We start from the raw sequence: 22,557 nt of genomic DNA on the forward strand, positions 1-22,557 counted from the left end.
CTCAGGTGGCTGCCGCTCTGCATGCGCAGGGGGCGGGGCCACTGGGCGGGGCCTCGTCCATTCATGTCGTCAGTCTACGCAGTCAGACAAAATGCTGCATTCAAAGACTGTAGGAAACTACGTCATGCCTCTTAGATAGATGTTGCCCTTCTACAATACAGTACAATATTTTACTAAATTAGTCTATATTAGTCTGTACTTATTTTGTTCGTCCGAAACAGTTCAAAGACGGAGACGTTTAATCTGAGAATTTATATAAGACGTCAGCAATGCTCATATTGGGAAAGAAAAAAACAAGCGGCACATTTTTTGTTTGATTAATTAATCAGTTACTTGACTTAATGGTTTTATTTTCCTTTCAGGTTGAACCACTTTGATGCCTGTTCATTAGTATTTATCAATACTGATCTCTACAACAGATCTAGCTGGCAGGTACCAGCACATTAAAGAGTATCCACACGCCAGAAGTTTTTACTGCTCATGTTGAATGTGAGTCAATATCTGTAATCAGTGGAAAACAAAAATCATGCATTTTCTGCTTGAAAACTTGTTTTGATCTTTCAATTATGCATTAAAAGCTAAAATAATTGTGTGTGGTATTTAATGGGCCAAAGGAAATTCCTAAATGTTATATATGTATTTTCTTTATTTAAGTGGACATAATTGCAATTTATTAGACATGGAGTCTTAATGGTGATGAACTTAACTGGAGCCAAAAGAAAAAAACTCCTCTGTGTTCTTATGTTGTGCTTGTACTTCATCCTCACCAGCTACAGGAGCTTATAGGCTGTTTTTAGTACAGCCTAGTTGATAAATTACATTGTGTGTTATTTCTCTCCTAACTGCCTGTTATAACTGGCTCTGCTGTTTACTCATATTCAGATCTGTTTCTCTGTAGTCAACATATTTTGAATCTACTGCACATGGACCCTCATACTTACTGCCTGGTAACAGCACGGCCACTGAAACAACACGTGAGATTATCTCATACACATACAGTCAGCATGCCTGCGATAATGATTACATCACCTTACCATATGCAGAGTAGCTCTTTAAATATAACCTCTTTCTGATGATGCAGTTATGTAATGTTAGTCCACTTGTATGAGTATGTTGCTTGAGTTGGGTCATCAGGGAGTCTTTGTTCACCCTGTTTGATTTTGTTGTATTTACCTTTATTTCCTTTTTCATTGTGTAAAATAAACTTGTTTTAATTACAGCCCGTGTGTTCTTCCTCCTTTGCTCTGCCTTGTTGTTGTGACATTGACCATCCTTGCACATGTGCTGTCATGTCCACAGTCAGAAGCTTAGGATGTGCAAACAGCCCCACTTTTGCTTCAGGATTTTGTCCTTCAACTAAAACCATACAGAACAGACCTGGTGTGAATTTCAACTGTCTCAGCCTTCCACCAGGTCATGCTTCACTTCAGCAGTGAAGATATGTAATGCTGCAGCATGAGTCATGTACATACACTCACCAGCCACTTTAGTAGGTACATCAATCTAATGCAAACCACTACATGTCATAGAAGCCTTAACTAAATTGTCTTTGCATTGAGGTCATAGTTAGAGTTACACTGGACTACATTTTATTTTGAGATGTTTTGAATTGCCACTGATGTCACTTGCATTGTGGGTAACGTTACCTACAGAAGGCGAGGTTCTGAAAAGCAGTCCACTGGTGTAACCTTGCTCTCCTGTAACGCCGTTGGACTCATAATTGACAGTTTAAAAATAAATGACCAAAATTGATACAGCAGAATCAGAGACATCGTCTTTTCATCCCACACATTCTTCTTCCTTTTCAAAACTTGGTGCCTACATTACCCACAATGCAACTTAGCAACTGAGTGACATTACTGGAGGCAGTTTTTCAGATCATGTGCAGCTTCCTCTGGAGCCACAGAAGGGTTAATACAACATTTGTATTCATGCAGTGGTACTCCCCAAGACCTGTAAACACACACTAATGTGTCAGATTGGTGGAGTGACCGTATAAGCCACCATTTTCTCTTTTCATCTTCTGTGCAGGTGGTTTTACTTTTTTCAGATGTGTAAGGTGAACATTAAAATTTAGAGAAAAAAATAATTTCATTTATTAAAATAAGTAACTGATATCACAATCACAAACACTTAAAATCAACTCTGCTGCCTAAAGGAACAGCACAGGACATCATTCCTGCCTGGTGCCAGCAGACTTTATAACACACACTCCATAACAGACAAGTCATTTTTGTGTTTTATTATATATATATGTATATGTATATTATTTTTGTTTTCATTGTTTTACCTGGCTTGATACTTTGTTGTTGTGTGAATTTAGGGTGGGTGGGTGGGTAGGGAGGGAGGGTGGTGGGTGGCTATGGTGTTACTTGTCCAGTTACTTGTATGGATAGCTACATCAATAACAGGGTGAAAATTCTTAAAACCTGTATTGGGGATGTAACCTTGTATGCTACGCTTTATTGTCTTGTTGGCTCTGATTCCCCAATGAAACAAATGTATAAAAAAAAAAAAAAAAATGTCGTTTTATATTATTACTGTAAATAAAACTGCACCTTATCCTCTTATCATCTATGTTCCACTTACCTTTACTTGATACCCCAGCATTTTATTTTATTTACCTCAACTACTTAAGCATTTTATTGTATATAGTACTTTATTGTTTCTTATTGTTTCTATATTTGCCCTTGTATTTTGATTGTATTTGTACTTGAATGTATATAATGAATAATGTGTGTGTGTGTGTGTGTGTGTGTGTGTGTGTGTGTATATATATATATATATATATATATATATATATATATATATATATATATATATATATATATATATATATTAATCTCACTCTCAGTCAGGTTTAGTCCACCATGAGGTAATATTCACATCACAAGATATGACTAGGCTTAAAACACACTTTTAATGAAAACAAAGTAAAAGTTATAAAAGACTGTGAATAACACATTTGACATGATAACATGTTTTATCGTTGAGAACACAGAAAGTTCCCTTTGTGTTGACTGTGGCAGCAGAGAGGCCTGTGGAGGCTCTGCGTGTCTCCGGTCCTCCCTCCGGTCACAACAAAGAGACGTCGCCTGCGTCACATGTTGACGTCGTGTTGATTTTGAGCGGAGAAATAATTTATTTATAAACTGACGTAAGGGCGCTAAATCTAAAATAAACCGTGAATAAAATGTGAAAATACATAAAATATTTTGGTGAAGCAGCTGCACGCATGAAAGGTTCGATATGTTTGACCTTAACACAATAAATTCGTTACGTTAGCGTCAGGTAGCATTAAATCGAAAATGCAGGAAAATGACTTGCTAACGCTGCCGGGTCGGGCTAGCTAATGCTACCTTTAGCTAGTTAGCTAATGTTAGCGCAAGGGTAGTCCTTACTCCTGACTTTACCCTGCAAATGCTGTTTGTTGTAATTTATTGTATTTCAGTTCTCTGTGTATTGTTGCGATGTGTAGTGTGTTGTGCTCACATTTTTAATTCAAATAGGGTAACGTAAGCGATAGAACTACTAAGCTAATACTAGCTGGCTATCTTAAGTAAGTTAGCACTAGCGCTACATAGCTAACGGTAGGTTGCTTCGTCAGAACCAAGCTAGCTAAGACCTACAAGAACTTGTTTAGCCCTTGCTAGCCGGCTATGTTAGCATTCCTGGAAGCAGTTTGGCAAATGACAGACCATTGTATAGTAGTGCTTTCGACTCATATGCCTGACTGTGTGGTTAACTTTACATCGTAGGATTATGGCGCCCCGCTTACAGCTGGAGAAAGCGGCTTGGCGTTGGGTGGAAACGGTGAAACCAGAAGACATCAGACAGGAGCATATCAATTTAGCATATCGCATCAATCTCCCGGCCTGCAAGAGAGGAACCTGCAGGTACAATATTAACATTTGTGAACAGCATCCCTCTGTCGTGATGGCATGTGCCAGTAAAAATACCCGTAGCAGATGTTACATTTGATTTTACAGTTGTGGGCTTTGAGGCCAGCTCCGCAGAGGAATGCTAATGTGCATCAACAGTCTGATTTGATTCTTTGCTTGGGGACAAGCCTTTACAGCAGCTTTGTAGACTTCGTATGAAAGGTCATGAAAATCAGCTCTACTCTTCACAACAAACCAAACTCATGTACAGACTGACTGCAGTCTGTAGGCATCACAGAGAGCACAAATTCGGACACTTGAAATGTTGCTGAACTTAATCTTGCTTATATAACAAGCTGATTTTGAAGGGTGCTTTGCCTGCATAGCATCATTTAACAGTCTGCTTTTTAGATTTTTGACATGACTTTTGTCTCCATATAAGAGAGAGATGCAGTTATATGTCACTTCTAGTAGGCAGTGGAACAGTAGGTTTAATAATCATGACTTGGTTTTGCAGGAGGAACTGCAAAGGGAATCCCAACTGTCTTGTGGGTATTGGTGAACAGGCGTGGCTTGGGGACATTGATGAAAATGCTTTCCACAATATCGATGACCCAAATTCAGAACGTCGAGACAAGGTATTTCTTTAACAAACCACACATACAGTGCTTCACATTGTTTACTCACTGACCTGAGATCACACAACTGTTGTAGATGGACTGCTGAAGTCCTGAAAACTTATCAGAAGGCCAGAGATGGAATAATGTCTCTGTCTCTCTCTCTCTGTCTTTCTCTCTCTGTCTCTCTCTGTCTTTCTCTCTCTGTCTCTGTCTCTCTCTCTGTGTGTGTCTGTCTCTCTCTGTCTCTCTCTGTCTTCTGTCTCTGTCTCTCTCTGTCTCTGCCCTCTTCCAGAACACATTTGTTGGCCTGACCAACCTGGGTGCAACATGTTACGTCAACACATTCCTGCAAGTGTGGTTCCACAACCTGGAGCTACGTAGGAGCCTCTATCAGTGCCACAATTCCCGAGCACAGGAACACAACACTGAGTCTGGTATAACTGGAAACTAAATACTGTGGATGCTTCTATATGTTTGTTGTTTTCCTAGTTAAAGTCAGCATGTTTTTGCGAAGTATTTTAACTTCTTGGTACATAGCTTCAAATAGTGCATGTACCATCATAGAATAAAATTGTCCGAAATATGTCTTGGCTTTATTGTCATACACAAAATATATCTCAGCGTTTCTGTAATCTCGTCAAAAGCATTTCATAAATGACAAACTAAAATATCATGACAAAGTACCTCAATAACGGTAGTGCAACAATATTTTACGGATGACTATTGGTATGCTCACAAAATATTAACTCAATGAGATTTTTGATGAATTATCATCAATAATGTGGATATAATGACTAAGTGGGTAAAGACAAGTATAAGAACGAGTAGAACAGTCTGGTGAGTTCAGAAAATGACATCACTTAACTGTGGTGCAGCCTTTAAAACCAGGAAGAGACACTTATGCCATATCACGTTATAAAGATATCACAAATCTAAGATGATAGTTTCATATCACAGTAACAAGACTCTATGGATATATTGCCAAGCCCTATTCCAAACAAATATAATGTTCAGTAGATTGTTTAACATTTTTGCACAAATTCCAGCTAGATATTATACCCCCAGAAAATCATGTGTTTATTTTGATCATAGTTCCTTTGTAAACCAATAAATCTTAAATCTGACAGACTGACAACTTGAATTAGTTGCTTTGCTCTATCTCTTTCACAAAAAATGTGATCTATTCATGAGTTCTTGATTGAATTTGCTGACTGGCAAAATAACAGCAATAAGTAGTATCTGGTTAAGTAATAACGGTAAACTAAAAATATTTTTTTTGCCCATGGACAATGGCAACCTTGCATTTTAAGTCAATAATTTCAAATGATTGTTGTTGAGAATGATTTGACAGAAGTGGAGACCCACTTACTGATTGACTACTGTTCTAGTGTGAGGTGGTTTTTACATCGCTCTTTAGGTTTTTACCTTTTCATATGATAATATTTCGGTCTCTCAGACAAACTTCTCTGTCTTTTGCAGATTATGAGCCTCAGTCCATCTGTGAGCATCTGCAGTATCTGTTTGCACTCCTGCAGAACAGCAACAGAAAGTACATAGATCCTTCAGGGCTGGTCAAAGCACTGGGCCTGGACACAGGACAGCAGCAGGTAAATCACTACATGAAACCTATCATAGCTTAAACTTAGGAGGATAAGGCTGGCAAGGCGCCCCAGTAGCTCAGTTGGTAGAGCATGTGCCCTGTGTACAGAGGCACATCCCCCCCCCCCAACACACACACACACACACACACACCCTATCTCCTGTCAGTTTTCACCTGTCCTATAAAATAAAAGCCTGAAAAGAAATATAGGGGCTGGTTTCACAGTTTGAAAGAGGATTATAGATATTTATTAAACTGGGTGCTCCAGCATGTTTGGTAGTAGTTTTCTATACAGTGCATTGAATTCAGACCTTTCAATTTCAGGATGCCCAGGAGTTTTCAAAGCTTTTCTTGTCTCTATTGGAAGACACTCTGTCTAAGCAGAAGAGCACCAACCTGCAGAATGTCATCCAGCGGCAGTTCTGTGGACAGTTTTCCTACGTTACTGTGTAAGACCACTCATTACTGTGTATTGGACATCAGATCTACTCATAACGTCATAATTTGTATTTCATTAACTTCAGGCCAAAGTGAGCTGAATTGTGTTTACATTTCTGAAATAATCACAAAGAGTAGTGTGTTTGGTGAAGGAGGAAAGTTTACAGTATATTCAGCCAAGTTGTGAGGAGGAATGGAGAGAATGAGAAGGTGGCCAGTATATCCCATTTGTAGTACATAGCAGAAAAATGATAATACTGGCTTGAGGGAGGTAAAGGAAACATCATACAACATTCGGGAAGGATATTCCTCAGTATTCTGCCACCACCCTCCATATTCTTGCAATGGTTCTTTTCCAGTGATGTCTCATATACTCTATGAAGATAGCTGTGACTTAACAGTTGATAGCAGGTGATCACAACTGTTGCAGATACACAAAATGTGCCAGCGCTATGTTAAAACTGTCTTCTTTGCATTATACCCCAGCAAGTGTCGTCTGGGCAGCCTCATAAAAAAACAAGCTGAACCTCAATTTTGGGTCAGGTGTCAGGCCTTGGCTCATAACTGGGACAGCTGAATAGGTTGGCCTTTCCATTTTATGTGAAAAATGTCATATATTTGCCTAGTGAGTGTCAGAAAATGCAATAATAAGAAATAAAGGAACAGGTGGGTTTTTGTAGAGAGGATGTTTTCCTGTTGCTCAGAGAGATGTGCTGTTATCAGACAGGAGATTCAGCTTAACAGCCATTTATTTAACATTCTTGAGGGAAATGGAAATCTTGTTGTCAAGAAGCTGGATACCAGGTATTTTTATAAGGCTCGGTTTAGGGAAAGTAAAGGTTATGTTTTTTGGATTGGGACCAGAATCTGACAGAGACATGCAGCTTCTTTTTGGTTGGCTTGATTTTTATTTGAGCAGTTGGAATGAGTGTAAGTGTTAGGCCACAAAAATAGAGATTCAAGTTTAGAAATGACTTAATTGACAAAACAATGTTGGACTATATGAAAAATCTGTTATCTTGGTTTTATTGTTCTCCAGCTGTAACCAGTGTGGGCGATCATCTGCACTGCCGTCCAGATTCTACGAGCTGGAGCTGAACATCCAGGGCCACAAGAACCTGACCGAGTGCGTCACAGAGTTCCTGAAGGTAGCTTTCATTCTCTACCACACCCACATTGAATGTGTTACCAGAAGCTCTTTATTTATTTATTTATTTCAATTTAATTTAACCTTGATCTCATCAAGACACAGGCTCTCATTCTCAAGAGAGTCCTGGTCAAAATAACAGCAACAATAAAAATGCATAGTTACAGACATTCACAGAGACAAAGTCGAACAGAAATCATAAAAGTAATAAATGACAAAGTGTCACCCTGATGGGTCAGTCTATCTAAAATGATCTTCACAAAACATAAAGCACAGAGTATCATTTAAAAAAAAAAAACAATCTAAAAAAGATGTTGGTGTGTGTGTTGTTTTCACAATGGTCGCCCCCTCCCCCCGCAGGAGGAGAAGCTGGATGGGGAGAACCGCTACTTCTGTGAGAGCTGTCAGAGTAAACAGAGCGCCACCCGAAGGATCAAACTGCACAGCCTTCCCCCAACCCTCAACCTGCAGCTCATGCGCTTTGTCTTTGATAGGTCAGCCATCACTTGTACTGCATTGTGTAAAAGGCATAGCATGAATACAATATCACTTTGGCAGGACAGTATATTCTATAGTTGGATAATACTGGTCAAAGTGATTTTTGATAACAAAACCAACAAAATATCTTTTCCTGATTTTAGTTCAGGAACTGTGTTACCTGCTGGTGCCAGGTGTGTCTTCTTCCTACTGGTATGAGAAAGATTTTTCTAAACTATGTTATCTTCTTCAGACAAACAGGCCATAAGAAGAAGCTCAACACCTTTATCAGTTTTCCAGAGCAGCTGGACATGGGGCCTTTCTTGGAAGGTAAACTAGGTACCATCTCTGTGACAACACACAGACACACACCCCATTCATTTAGCAGTCAGTGCTAACTGGCATGTGTCAGCTCTACAGAAGAAACAAAATGCATACACTCCACTTTTATTCACATCTTAATTTAAAGGACAAAGACCAAGTCCTTTTGAATTTTAAAAGGAAGAGTGAAATTTTAAATAGTGCTCAGGGGGAGAAATGTAGTCAACGGTGTCAAAGCAGGCTACCTTATCCATGTATGGATATCACCTGTATGGCTGATGGAATGCTGTCACAGCAAGTTCACCCATGTTAAATCTATTTTCTAGCCAATCCACTGCTTCCTTCTACTACATCTTATCTCCAGGCTACAGTAGATATTTTTTGTTGACGAAAAGTAAACATGTTGACATTTCTGTGTGTTTGGACTGGCTATTTCTCCAGACCAGAAGTGTGTTTATGAACTGAGTGCGGTGCTGATTCATCGGGGCATCAGTGCCTACTCAGGCCACTACATCGCCCATGTGAAGGACGCTCGTACTGGTGACTGGTACAAATTCAATGATGAGGAAATAGAGAAGATGGAAGGCAAGAAGCTGCAGCTTGGTATTGAGGAGGACATTGGTGAGTAGTACTAAATGAACACTATAATGTTGCACCTTTCTGACATTTACAGATACTTTATGTAGTGTTATGCTCTAGCAGTCTTATTGTTACTCAGTGTTATCTGTTTGTATATTTAAAAAACATCATATTGTAAGCCAGACAAAATTGTTAAATAAAAAATATTAAGTTGGAGAGTCTTACCTTTTACCCACCTACTGTATATATGTACACTTTCTCAAAGCTGTTCCTCTACCGTCTTCGTCTTCTTGGTCTGTAGCTGAGACAGTGAAGTCACAGACACGAAAGCCAAAGTGCAGTAAAGGCTACCACTGCTCCCGAAATGCTTACATGCTGGTGTATAAGGTCCAGGAAGAGGAGAGCTCAGATGCCTCCAGGACCAATGTCGAGGTGCCAGGTGAGTAGCAGAATTTTGACTTACTTAATGCGAACAAGGATGCAGCGATGATCCCTGATGTCTGCCTCTGTTTGCATCAAGGAATTAAGTTATGCCCTGAGAACATGTTTGATTAATAAAAATGCAGCCTATCTGATGTTTTCCTTTACCCCTTTCCTGTCTGCCAGCCTTTCTTCAGAGGTTGGTTGACCAAGACAACCATAAATTTGAGGAGTGGTGCAGTGAGATGGCCGACATGAGAAAACAGAGTGTGGATAAGGGCAAAGCCAAGCATGAGGAGGTGAAGGAGCTCTACGAGCTTTTACCCGCAAAAGACGGTCGGTAAAAACATTCCCTAATCACCCACAGTCCACTTAACAGAAGCAGTAAAGAGAGTGCACACGTTTGTTGTGACTTTCAGTGCAGTGTTAAAAAGGGACAGTTAACAGTATTACTGCAGACAGGGGAGCTGTTGTACTAGTCAAGCAACACCCTCCATTACGTTAATGGAGGGTATTGCTTGACTAGTACAACAGCTCCCCTGTCTGCAGTAATACTGTTAGTACATCACAACACCTACTTAAGCAAGAAGTTTTGTGATTTTTGATGAGGCACATTACTGTGTTATGTATTATGTTAATATGAACAATTTCCAGTGTCAGAGTTACAAAAAGAGTCAGGTGTTCATCAGACACTCGTACTTGCATTTGATTTCACACCTTTTTCATAACATGTATTTATAAATGGATATGAGAGGGATAATATACAGAGAGAAAGTTGTTATCGCAGAATAAGCCTGGATTCAGTGAATCACAACCAGAGGTCCTGTGTCTCTTTGTTTGATGTGGTTCTGTGCTTTCCCTCCTCAGGTGAGCCATATGAGTTCATCCCCCTGGACTGGTTGAAGAAGTGGCTGGATGATTCTACTGCAACAAAAGAAATTGATAACTCCCTCTTCTTGTGTTCTCACGGCAAACTGCACCCAGACAAGGTGGCAGAGTCCAAGAGGGTTTCCCTCCAAGCTGCTCAGCTCCTCTTCGAGCGCTACAGTGGAGGGCCAAGACTAGACGGTTAGTCAAACACAGGGTGTGGTCTCTTCTCAAATCATGATCTTCTGCAGAACTGAGAATGTTTTAGTGCTTCCAATTCAGTATTTATACAGGAGTAAGGATCACAGTGATCAGTTTACTATTCTACACAATTCTTAAAATCAGCTCATATATGTGCGCATGTTATCAACTGAAGAGTGAGCCTTTTATTCTAGCGCTTATAACACACTTCACTAAATATTGAATTAAAACACTATACCTACATTTGCAGACTTTTCTGGAGGACATCACGTACACCAGACTAAACATGCTGTGTTCTTTTATCAGAGCCTCTAAATACCTTTATCAGTGAAAAAACTGATCTACTGACAACAGTGAAGTTCTTTGTTTTAGAATGTGAGCATATCTGCCTGGTCAGGGGTGGGTTATGTGTGCAGGCTGTAACTTTACAAAGAACTGGCTGTAAAGTTATAAAAGCGATAACACTGAGAGGAAAGAATAGTTAAAGAAGCAGCAACCACAGCAAAAGGAACTGGATAGTTGAAAAGTAAGTTGATCCTGATCAATTAAGTTCTTAACTGTGATTAATCAATCACTAACAAATCATTAACATCATGAGTTGACTGAAATATTAAAAGAGAAAGTAAAGTAAGAGAAAGTAAATGTGCTTTCTCGTATTTCTCTCAATTTAGGAACTACTCTTGTTTGCAGTCAGATGGGACACTTCATACTAAAAGTGTTTTCTAATAAGACAATGAAACCACAATGTTTGTCTTCTACTTGTTTACATATCCCACATTTGTGTGTTTGTTCAGCCTCCTCACTGTGTACAGAGTGTGTTGGCCAGCGATGTAGGGTTCTACGGCTGAAGAACCAGCTCAATGAAGACTACAAGGAAGTCTCCAACCTGGTCAAACGCACGCTCAGGTAAACCCACTCAGGATGTGTAAGGTTAATGGATTGTAGTGTTCTGCATCCTTAAGTTGGGCTCAAATTATATTTTAATAGCCCCCACGTATGTTAATCTGATGGCAGTTTATTGTCAGAAATAAAATATTTAGATATTACTTTCAATACGGTGAATGTGATGTGGAAATACTGATATGGATATGGCCCCTCATATTCAAAACGTCATCAAGGCTTTAAGTTGTGTTGTGGAATCCAGTCTGTGAGAGAACAGAAAACACTCTTCTTCTTCCTCACGATGTGCCTCCCTTCTTTGCTGTTATGCAATGTTGTTTGTTCTATGTCTGAAAAGGACAAACGCTTATAATCCGAGGTATTTTCAGAAGACTCAATTCCTCAAAAAGAGAAAAACTAAGTCCTCAGTGGGGCGATACTGAATCAGAATACAGATAAAGAATCGCTGTCTAATATATTTATCACTGTGTGTGTCTGTGTCTCAGCGGTGAGGGCTACTGGGTGGGTAAAGCATCACTGCGTAGCTGGAGGCAGTTGGCTTTGGACCAGCTGGAGGAGGATGAACATGAAACCAAACACAGCAATGGCCAGACCAATGGACAGGGACCACACACAAACAACAGCAAAGGTAAAATAAATGGATATGGTTTTGTTTCTCCTTCTGTGTTTGTGTCTTCTAGTTTATTTTTTGTCAATTGTCAACCAAGCTGGAAACGGAAAGAAGACTATAAGTCTACAGCGCTGCAAGCAGCTGTATGAGGACTTATTTAGCAGTGCTTTAAACTAAATGCTCATGTCAGCATTCTGACATGCTCACAGTGACAGTTGCTAACATGCTGATGTTTAGCAGGTACAGCATGGCCATCTTAGTATAGCATGGGAATTGTATGGTAAACAATCAATAGTTGTTGAGACCTCGTTGTGGTGCTAAAAGAAAAATCAGGGGTCAGCTGGGCTCAACCTCTGGAAATCATGAATGTGGATCACATTTCATGACAATTCATCTGCTAGATGTTTAGATATTTTACTGATTGACATGGGGTGGTGCTTCAGGAAGTGTCATGGGATCATCAAAGTCAGTCAGTAGGATACATCCTCTGGGCAATATGGATTTCTGCACCAAGTTTCATGGCAATCCATCCAATAGTTGCTGACATATTTTTGTGTGGGCCACATTGGTGGATGAACCGAATGACATTGTCATCCCTAGCGCCACGCTGCTAGCCTCACTAAAATTGTGATTTGAATCTATGTCTGTCATATTATAACAGGATGTTGAGACACCGACTGATTTACATCCACTGGATCAATCAGTTTGATGTCTTTTCATTTTAGTATTAAATTCAACCAACAACACTTCTGGATTGTAAGTGTTAACATTCTTGGTGAATTGCTTGATTGTAGAATTCGGCCCAGAGCTCTCGGAGGGCAACGAGGACGAGATGAAGACTTTCAATGAAGATATTGTCTGCTGTCATGGTACTGTCCCATCTTCAGCATCAACAATGATCTGAACAAATACTTTTAACAATGACAGTGTACAATTTTTGAACAGAAACTGCTTTGCTGCTATTACATACTGTATGCATGAATAGTTTACATATTAAATATGTTGGTTTTTAAATGTGCTCCTGCTGTAGAGGGTCTGAGTATTCTAGAGACTGAACGAAAACTGGTATCAGCTGAAGTTTGGACCAAGCTGAGGGCATACTTTCCCAAAGCCCCCGAATTCACCCAAAACCAAGAGCCGTGTCAGCAGTGCCTGGTGAGTAGTCAGTTACAAACCACCCAGTGTTAGACCACACTGAGCTTGCATCTCTCCTTTTTTTTCCTTTTTTTTTTGCACCACAGTTCAGCAGATAGGGATTTTTGGGCCAATGCTGATATGTTCATGACGGTGTAAAAAATGTATATTGATATAACTGATATTCTGTTATATACAGAATATGTACATAAAACAACATTTATGCTACGATCACTCTGTTATGGTTATCAAACACTCCTAACAAAGAAGAAGAGTAAGAGCACTGCGCCTCTCTGTCACTGTGTTATTATCATATAAGCAGGGGATTGTATGATCCTTTTTAATTAATGAATTAGGTAATTAATGCAGTTAACTTTGTCAAATAAAAGCTGCGGAGCATTTATTTTAATGCCAGTTATGTTTGATATTGTATTTCAGCAGAATAAGGACACTGGTGAATGGTTTGGCACACAGTATACTGTGCAAGAGACTGAAACTAATGCCCCTTTTCGAATCATTCAAACTAGAACTGATGAATGATCGGTCAAATCGGACACCAAATAATCAGAATCAAAAAATCTCACAGATTCCCAACCGTAATAATCATATATCCCATTAACCATAAACTGCATTAATCCTGTTTATGTCTGTTTGTGTATGTGTGAGCCACAATTGGTACATGTGTGATGATAAAGTAGGTGAGTTGTGAAATGAAAACTTCCTTCTTGTGTGTCCAGACATTAGAGCAGGAAGAAAAGGACAATGAGGCAGTCAGTAAGATGATGGCCCTGGACCAGAAGAACCAACTGCTCAACCTCTTCCATGAGAAGAACCGGCCAACACTCACCAAGTGGCCTCAGGTAGACGCAAAGCCAACAGTCAGAGTCATGTGACCTCTTCACACCAATAACATTACTGAAAAAGGCAAGATGAGAATGATGCTTGAAAAATAGAGCAAATGAGGTTCAGTAACCAGAATATACAGTATATATAGTATTCAGAGTGCAACCTAAATTTTACTGGTGTTAATACCAGAAGTCGATTAGGATGAAAGCAATTATTTATATAAATGAAATATTAATCAAAATCACACAAATATCATGATATTAACAAACTATGATTGTGGTGAATACAGTAAATCCTCTGTTGTTTGTCTCTCCAGGGCACAGATGTACTTTACATAGTCCCTCTTTTCTTTGTGGATGAGTGGAGAAAATTCATCCGGTATGTTTGTTTCAACAGTGAATGAACTAAATGACATTACTGTGTGTGTTGTTAAATTGTCCAAATAGAATTTGACTGTTGCATTCAAGAACAGGGTCAACCTTAAGCAAGAGGAGAAAATAAAAACTCTTGACATGAACATCAGATGTGTTCTATTAGTAATGACTAGGGCTGTCAAAATAATGCGTTAATTTCGATTAATGCATTACAGAAATAATAACGCATTAAAAAAATAACAGAATAATCACACTTTGTGATGCCCCTTGACCTTCCATCACTGAACATGTTCCCCAGCAGCTTTGTAAACATGATGGAAAAGTACTGAATGGAAAAGTTCCACTGCAGCCTGTGTTTCTCACTGTCAAACGGTTAACATTCTTTCTCAAACCGAGAAATGGCTGTGGTTAATAGTCGGTCATTATACTAACACTACCAGACACTGTCGTTTCAGCATGATTAACATCAATAGCATGGATATTAGCTTGGATACAAATAGCATGGATATTAGCAGGGACAGTGATAGCTGTCACTCAAAGATGATGTCTTCTTGTGTATGAAGCAGCTGCAGAGTTTATTCATAGTCAATCTGTAACCTGTACTGTGCATTAACTGCCACTGGGCAACTCTACTAAATGTTTGGTCTGCTCCAGTGGCTAACGGCTGTCTGCTCTGAGCTCAGCTTAAGACACCAGAAGTAAAGCTTGGTGGATGACATAAAAGTCCCAAAGGTTTTAATTGCTTGACAGCCCCAATAATGACTAAAACCAATTGTAATTTATTCAGCTTGCATCATGGTTGACCCTTTACTTTCTGAGTTGTCCAATCCCTAATGATGTTGAATATGACTGGCAGTAAAATTGCCCATTAACTTTTCAAATGCTAATTTTCCTCCCATCTGTGTGTGCATTTTCTAGGAGGCCCACTAAATCCTCCCCAGTGTCGAATGTGGGCAATACTTTGTTGCTCTGTCCACACGGAGGCTTCATGTTCACCTACGACTCCCTAATCAATGGAGATGCACAACAGTGAGTTCTGCTTATTTAAAATGAAACACAAAATTCCTGTAAACATTTCAGAACAATTTAGTCCAGAATAATACTTCTGACAGGATGATAAAATAACTGGAACTGTCCTTTATAATCCACACTAAACACAAAACCCAGAGATGCAGCATTAGCACTAATAGTGTGTTCATGCTTCATGCAAGCACTCTAGAGCAGTGAATCTTCACTGACCTCTTGATTCAATTACGATTCACCGATTACAACACACAGCGATTCTCAATGCATCTTGATCTCATCTTGATGTATGGCATCCTCAAATTTCTATATTACTGCTCACAGCTACCTTTTCATCATTTAATAAAAGCAGTAAGATCAATCTTTATTCCCATTTTATTTAGAAAGTCAATTATTATATTAATTATTAATATTTAAAAATATTGGGTGCATTTTGTATCACTTGCAGTTGATCCACATCCTTCTGCGATGCCATGCACCTAACATAGCATAACAGCTTTATTGTCCAGGCCGGAGAATAAACAATCAACATAAGCTGCAATCTCCTGATTATGCTCTGCAGTGTTTCTCACACATTAATTTATTCGTGGCGGTCCGCCACAATATCAACATTGGCTGCCACATATTGATTTTCGCATCCCAATCTCACTCACTCAAGACAGCGCGCTCGTCAGTGAATAGCATGATTTTATATACTCCGATACAGTGGATGGCGGTGTGGTTTTTAGTCCGCCGGTAAAACCAACGAAGAAGAGGAGGAGGACTATTTAACGCAGTTGGCTTGACCGTAACTTCCTCTGCAAAGAAGATGGCTGGCCTCATCGTCAGCTTGAAGTGATGATGAGCGCCAGGCTTTGAAGCCAGTTTTTGTCGTGGCCAAGCCATGTAATCACATCGTCATGACGAGACATTGTGAAAATGCGTCAGTAAAACGGTAATAAAAGCCGCACAACCCTCGCAAAATGATTTGTTTTACTGTCAGAATTTGAGCAATTCAGTCTAGAAGAGCCGCCCAATTACATTTTATCCCGTTCAAGTTAGCTGGGCACTAAACCAGAAGTTAGCCGGCTCACGCCCTGTGGCACCCCAGCTGGCCAGCCACCGCCACAATTCAAGTCTGATTCTGTGGGAAACACTGTTTTGTCTCTGCATCAATGCAGAATCTTCCGTGTTTGCATCACGATGCATCTTACAATTGGGAAATCCCCACACCACTAATGCATGCATGCCATTTATTACATTGCCTGAGCTAATCTTGCACACATTTTATTCTTCACAAAATACAATCATCAAGTCAGATCTGAATTCAAAAAGACGTGTAGCTATTATTCAAAATAGGCAGGTTGCATGAATAGGTGAATACATAAAGAACCATGAACTAATGTATTACTGAGTATACACTGCTCTGGTCTCATGTTGTGCTGTTTGTCCTGCACAGTATAGCTCTGCTCTGGCCTAACGAATGGGAAGTAATCAGCCGACTCTTCATCGTAGACCAGCCCATCTCCATCCACTGCTTCAAAGACACCACACCCAGTGGTCCCACCACTCAGTACACAACTCAGCCTGGTAAGAGTGCAAAGTCACGGAAGATTCTTTCATCCAGTTGTGGAAAATTTTAAGAAATTTTTAAGGAGATTCTCAAGAAGTTTGTAGCTTGAAGCAGGGTGATGTATTTCTCTTGAGGGAAGACTGAGCATAGAGGAGCAAAGAAAGGGAGCGGTTATTTTTGTTCAAGGCAACAGGGGCGATGTGCAGCCTGTGTAGAATCTTGTACGGAGTCTCCCACAACCTACTGCATGTAAATGTGGATGTGATCACATCTATAGCTGCCTTCCAATCATCTCCAATATATTCAGTACCTAAATCTCTTTCCCATTTATGACAAAATATTTGGCAGAAGTGAGAAAAGAGTAAGAAGTGAGTAAAATGATGATATGATGAAAAGTGTTTTTCATTTTGGTGCTCCAAGATAAATTTTTCAATGTCACTACCAGGGCGGTCAACAGAAGAAGAGGTAAGATATAAAATGTCTAATTTGCTCTAAAGATGTTGCTTGGGAATATCCAATATCTCTCATAATTGCCGGAAAGACAGAGAAGCATTATCTTTAAATAAGTACATGAATCCCCTTGTCCTGCCAAGAGGAGAACACAGATGAGTAAGGCGATTTTGTGCTCCACGTTCCCCGTCAATACTCTACATATACCATTATTTAACCAAATTCTTCCAGCTAATGGTTCTAATGCTATGGCAAAGAGGACTGGGTTGAATGGGCACCCCTGACAGATACCCCTTGTCACAGAAAAAGGGTTCAGAGTGGCCTCCATTAGTTATGACAACACTTTACCTCCCTTGAGAGTGCATGTGGCTTCTGGGACTTCCTCCTTACTAATTGGCCTGCATAAATCTGCATTTTGCTCACCGCATAGAGATGGGAACTTTATTTTGTCAAGAAATTCTGTTCTGACCTTGGCAGAAGATGTGCATTTAGAGCTATAGAGATCTTTATAGAACAGACTCATACATTCAGCTGTCTTGAGGTGCCTGTAGCCATTTCTATCTATGAGAGAGGGGATTACATTTGGCTTAGTTATGCCACGAGCGAGATGTGCAAGCAACCGGCCGGGTTTATTACCTGATTCAAAGAGCCTGTGTTTAGCGTAGAGAATTTGTGTCTCAGCTTTCCTGGCAGAACGGGCTGCATCCAGCTTTTTTGACACAGAACTATTGCAAGATAACTCGTCCTTAAGAAATTCACCCGGTTTTACACTTTCTCCGGAGAGAGCAGAGCGGGAGGGAGACGTATCAATGTTACGATTTGACACACAGTTTAAGTCACCTCCCAAAAGTGTGTAAGTGGAGGAAGATTTTGTTAAATCTGACAGTAGTTGCAGAATAAATAAGGACTCGTATGTGTTAGGGGTATAAATGCACTCAAAGATAACATTAGGGAGTCTGTGACAAAAAGTATCAAAATGTCCTTCAGTATCAGTTTGATACCTAAAACATTTTGGGTAGAGTGTTGCTTTGACCTTTTATCAGCTTCTCAATGTCTGATTCAGTTGATATTGATATAAGTGTGGTTTATGTGTCCAGATCTGTGTTGGGAGTGCAGAGAGAGCTTCCTTTTCCAGCAGCAGAGGGACCTCCGAGAGTATACCCAAGCAACCATCTACATCCGCAAAGTCATCGAAGACAAGAGGGTATGATAAAAAAAATACATTGTAATTCTCCAAACGTGTAAAATGAGATCCACTGATTTTCCACTGTTAATACAGAGTTTTAACTAACTTTGTGTTTTCACTTTGCTCCTGTATAGATGGTAAAGGATGCAGCTCCGGAAATGAACGCCAGCAGCTCTGAAGCAGAGGAGGAGAAGGAAGAACATCCGAAGGTGGATGGAGAAAGAGACCCAGACTTCAGCCAGGTAAGTCTATAGATGTTAACAGAAGGATGCTGCCACATGTATATCACACATTATATCAACTGACTGGTTCTGCTACAGCTAGCTATAGCAACAGTAGTTCAGGCAGCCAAATACTTCCTGGGTAAATAAAGCCAAACGAGGACACTCGCACAGGCTTCAGAAAATGTCTGCCATTGGTTTCTAATATCACATGACTGGTTGTGTTGCCTTTTGGAAAGCTTTTTTCCCTTGTGGGTTCATTTTCTTTGTTTACACTAGTTTTAGCATTAGACAGGGAAAAACAATTTAAATCATTATTTGTCTTTGTTGCTCTTTCACTGCAGCTGTTGTTTTTTTCTCATTCATCACAATTTCTAGATTCTTTGCTTTTAATGTCATAAGTACTGTTGGAGTATTAATAGTCAATTAACAGTTGGTGGAACAACTGACTGTAGAAGAACCAATAAAGTAGCCCTGCACAAAGATCACCTTCATATTAGATCATTTTTGGTTTTGCCAAATAAGTATCTTTACATTTCAGGTACTTTCTTGTTTTTAGCAAAGATGAGAAACAGAGATACCATCTAATATCAGCCCTAATGGTTACACATTTCTTTCAGTCAGAAGATGGTGCCAAGCGGCTTAAGTTGGGTGACAGCAGTGCAGCATCAGCAGCCACTGTTCCTGTGACCAAACCAGGTGGAATCAGGAGAAGCACCCGGCACAGGAAACTCAGAGGGGAGAAAGCACTCATCGTTTCAGCCAATCAGACACTTAAAGAGCTGAAAATACAGGTGAGAGCTAAATGTCTGGATACAAGCCTGAAGCATGACATCTTGAGGATGGATAGAATAATAAACTGGTTGTTACAGAATCACTGATTCTATACAGGTGTTTGATGCCTCAAACAGGCCTGATGTAATAGAATCTTGTAAGAGAAGTATTGTGAATACAGTTTATTTACACAGCAATGATGATAGTCAACCCATGATTCCTCGTGCAATCATGTGAGCAAGCTAACCTTACTTTACTGACTTGTTTATACATGGCACTATAGGTCCCCTTACATTATTGTAGGCCCAGTTTTATATGCAACATAATTTTATATAATATATGTATGTACGCTGCTCTGTGCCAAGGGCTCCTTAGGGGACCCTGCTGCACAGGTAATGGATATCCTGAATTCACTCAACTAACTTTGCTGATCTTCTGACCCTGTAGATTATGCACGCCTTCTCCGTGGCTCCATTTGACCAGAACCTCTCCATTGATGGAAAAAGTCTGACAGATGACTCAGCCACACTGGGCAGTCTGGGTGTCATCCCCGAAAGCATCATCTGTCTTAAGGTATTTCTTTTCTTTCTTTCTAAAAAAAAAAGAAAAAGAGGTCTGTTTTACACAGAAACCAAGTACTGCATTATTAATCTTGACTCCCATCTGATCACCTTAGGTGATTACAGACACTATCCTCTTCATCCAAAATAGTTCCTTCCTTGTTTCCTTTCAGGCTGACGAGCCAATAGCAGACTATGCTGCCATGGATGATGTCTATCAGGGTAACCAGCAATATCTTTACCTATGCTATAGCTGCTACATTACCTTGATTAAAAAATCTAAATAAGGATAATATTGTTTTCTCATACGTAGTCATCTTCTTCCTTTACAGTGAGAATGCCTGAAGAGGGATTCAAAGGTAAGCATGCTTTTTCTTCAATGGTCTGAAAAGTGTTTTCTTTGTTTTCTTCATCCAGGAGGAAGTTAAAAGGAAACGCTGGTATTTTAAATCTGGGCCCTATATGTACATGTGTTGGTGTGTAAATGATTCATACTTTCTGAAAGTTTTGGAATTGGTCCAGTAGGTCGCCTCAGCTGGCAGCCAACAGTGCTTGTTTCTGCCAGTGACGGGCCGAAGTTGTTATTTTGTCTGACAACAGAAACGATTCCCACAGAGAGAGACCTTATCGTTTAAATAATAAGACAGTGGTTTTTAACTGGAAACACATGAAGAAGTCTCCATCTGTAATCTAGCAAGAGATGAGTCAAAAGTTGGAGAGAAGACTTTGGAGTTTACGTAGAGGAACTGTTTGGAAGAATTTATTTCCAAATAATTCATGGCTGACTATTTAACTGATTTTGAAGATTTACAACTGTAACAAGTCACATTGTGAGATTTCAGATCTAGACTTCTGACTGAGGGAGACTTTTGTTTCTGGTTATAAATTGATGTTATTATTTAACAAAAAAGTCTATATGCAGCAATAGTTTCCACAATGTTTTCAGACACTAAGAATAACAACCTGAGCCTGTTGGTGGGGTGGCAAAAGCACTTTTAGTGGACGTAACTTTGACAGTCAGTGTTGCCCTGAAAGGATTTTGTGGCAGCTGTGTTGCAGCTGCCAGCTGAGGCAGTCTACTGGACCATTTCCAAAACTTTAAGTATGAATCATTTACACACCAAAACATACAAGATACAAGGCCCAGGTTTAAAAATACTGGAATTCCCTTTTATCATCTCTATTATTTACAATGATGCATTAAAGCAAAGACAGATTCCTCCGATAATCAGACTGAATTCACTTCATTATTCTTTTTTGACCGAAAAACAAGTAAGATTTCAGAGAAAATTAAGAGATCTGGAACCAGATTAAACAGACACAGATTGCAGGAAACAGACAAGCACTAAACCTTAGCATAGTATTGTCAAATGGTTCTTGCCTCAATGAATAAAAGCACTGAAAGTTATTCATCATCAGGTGATTACATAAATTAAATGAGAGGTTTTTTTTACTGTATTTGGTAGCCAATTGTTTGTTTGTTTGTGAAAAGTGTTGTGGTACTAACTTGATCTAATCGTTTCTGTCCCTGTCTGCAGGCACTGGGCTTCTCGGGCACTGAGGAAAGCTGTGCTGTAGCTATGCTTGAATTGGATGGACAACAGATGGAAATTTTAAAAAAAGCTTGAATTTGTCAAGTGTCCATATATAAATAAGTGCTTTAATTTGTTTTTTTACGTTTTGAGTAGGCGTTCTTAAAACAAACTGTGACTCTGTTGCAAAGCCGCTGTTTTTCTCTACATAAGGTTAGCTGGCCTTTGATATTTAAACTTCCTAATCATTCTGAAGGACTTCGTGGTAGTGCTTCTGCCTGACCAATAGAAACAGGTGGAGGAAGATAGGTTCTCTGTTTATTCTGAGGTTCGGCTTCAATTAACTTCTACCGTCATTCAAGAAAATTAGCTTTGTTTTTGAATTTTTAAATTATGGCAGAAGAAAATGCAATGTTCTTTCTTTCCATTATGTGGAAGCTTGTGTTCTCACTGCAGAGTTTTCAGGTTTGTCAAAAGAATGCACGAATTAACTGTTAAGTATTGCAAATATAACTGCTCCTAAATGTTAGAACATTTATTACCTCTACAGCAAATCTTTATCCATATACTCCATGTGGCATTTAGAGATACATAGCTACACGGTATGTATAGAGGCTGATTCCTGCACAAGTTTCAGCAGTGCAAACCTCGACAGCTGGAAGTGAGAAACAGAATGCAAGCAATGTATGTCCTGTTATTTTCACTGTTATTTCTTATGGACAATAAAGTTATTTTCAAAGCACCCTGTCCTCATACTCTCAATTATTAGATTCAACAAATTACCAAATAGGTTGTGGTATTGGTGGTAGTGTTTATCAGAGTAACTTATAGTACTCTTTCTTTC

At 39.5% G+C, this 22,557-nt stretch overlaps 1 protein-coding gene across 5 annotated transcripts; it reads left to right on the forward strand.

Annotated features, from left to right (window-relative positions):
- The first annotated feature begins 3,086 nt into the window (after positions 1-3,086).
- Positions 3,087-22,455, forward strand: usp48 (ubiquitin specific peptidase 48). 5 transcript variants are annotated; one of them, XM_084349596.1, is made up of 28 exons: positions 3,087-3,242; positions 3,759-3,896; positions 4,399-4,519; positions 4,794-4,935; positions 5,981-6,108; positions 6,426-6,550; positions 7,579-7,687; positions 8,047-8,180; positions 8,417-8,493; positions 8,926-9,105; positions 9,329-9,502; positions 9,670-9,819; positions 10,351-10,551; positions 11,346-11,457; positions 11,937-12,079; positions 12,856-12,930; positions 13,092-13,216; positions 13,933-14,055; positions 14,358-14,419; positions 15,334-15,444; positions 16,877-17,007; positions 18,538-18,644; positions 18,761-18,868; positions 19,468-19,641; positions 20,069-20,194; positions 20,355-20,403; positions 20,514-20,540; positions 21,720-22,455. In XM_084349596.1, exons 2-28 carry the CDS (start codon positions 3,763-3,765, stop codon positions 21,740-21,742), a joined length of 3,171 nt encoding a protein of 1,056 aa, XP_084205722.1. In that variant the 5' UTR covers positions 3,087-3,242; positions 3,759-3,762; the 3' UTR covers positions 21,743-22,455. The 5 variants fall into 5 exon arrangements, with proteins under 5 accessions (XP_084205722.1, XP_084205723.1, XP_084205721.1 ...); XM_084349597.1 differs by having other exon boundaries at positions 3,111-3,157; XM_084349595.1 differs by lacking the exon at positions 3,087-3,242 and adding an exon at positions 3,304-3,390.
- Positions 22,456-22,557: the final 102 nt, after the last annotated feature.

This window comes from Pagrus pagrus (assembly GCF_965226575.1).
Source record: "Pagrus pagrus genome assembly, chromosome: 3".
NCBI lineage: Eukaryota > Metazoa > Chordata > Actinopteri > Spariformes > Sparidae > Pagrus > Pagrus pagrus.

Coding starts and splice junctions, on each gene's coding strand:
- usp48 (XM_084349595.1), top strand. Junction 9,820..10,350: donor GCTTTTACCCGCAAAAGACG/GTCGGTAAAAAC, acceptor TTCCCTCCTCAG/GTGAGCCATATGAGTTCATC. Junction 14,420..15,333: donor GAGTGGAGAAAATTCATCCG/GTATGTTTGTTT, acceptor TGCATTTTCTAG/GAGGCCCACTAAATCCTCCC.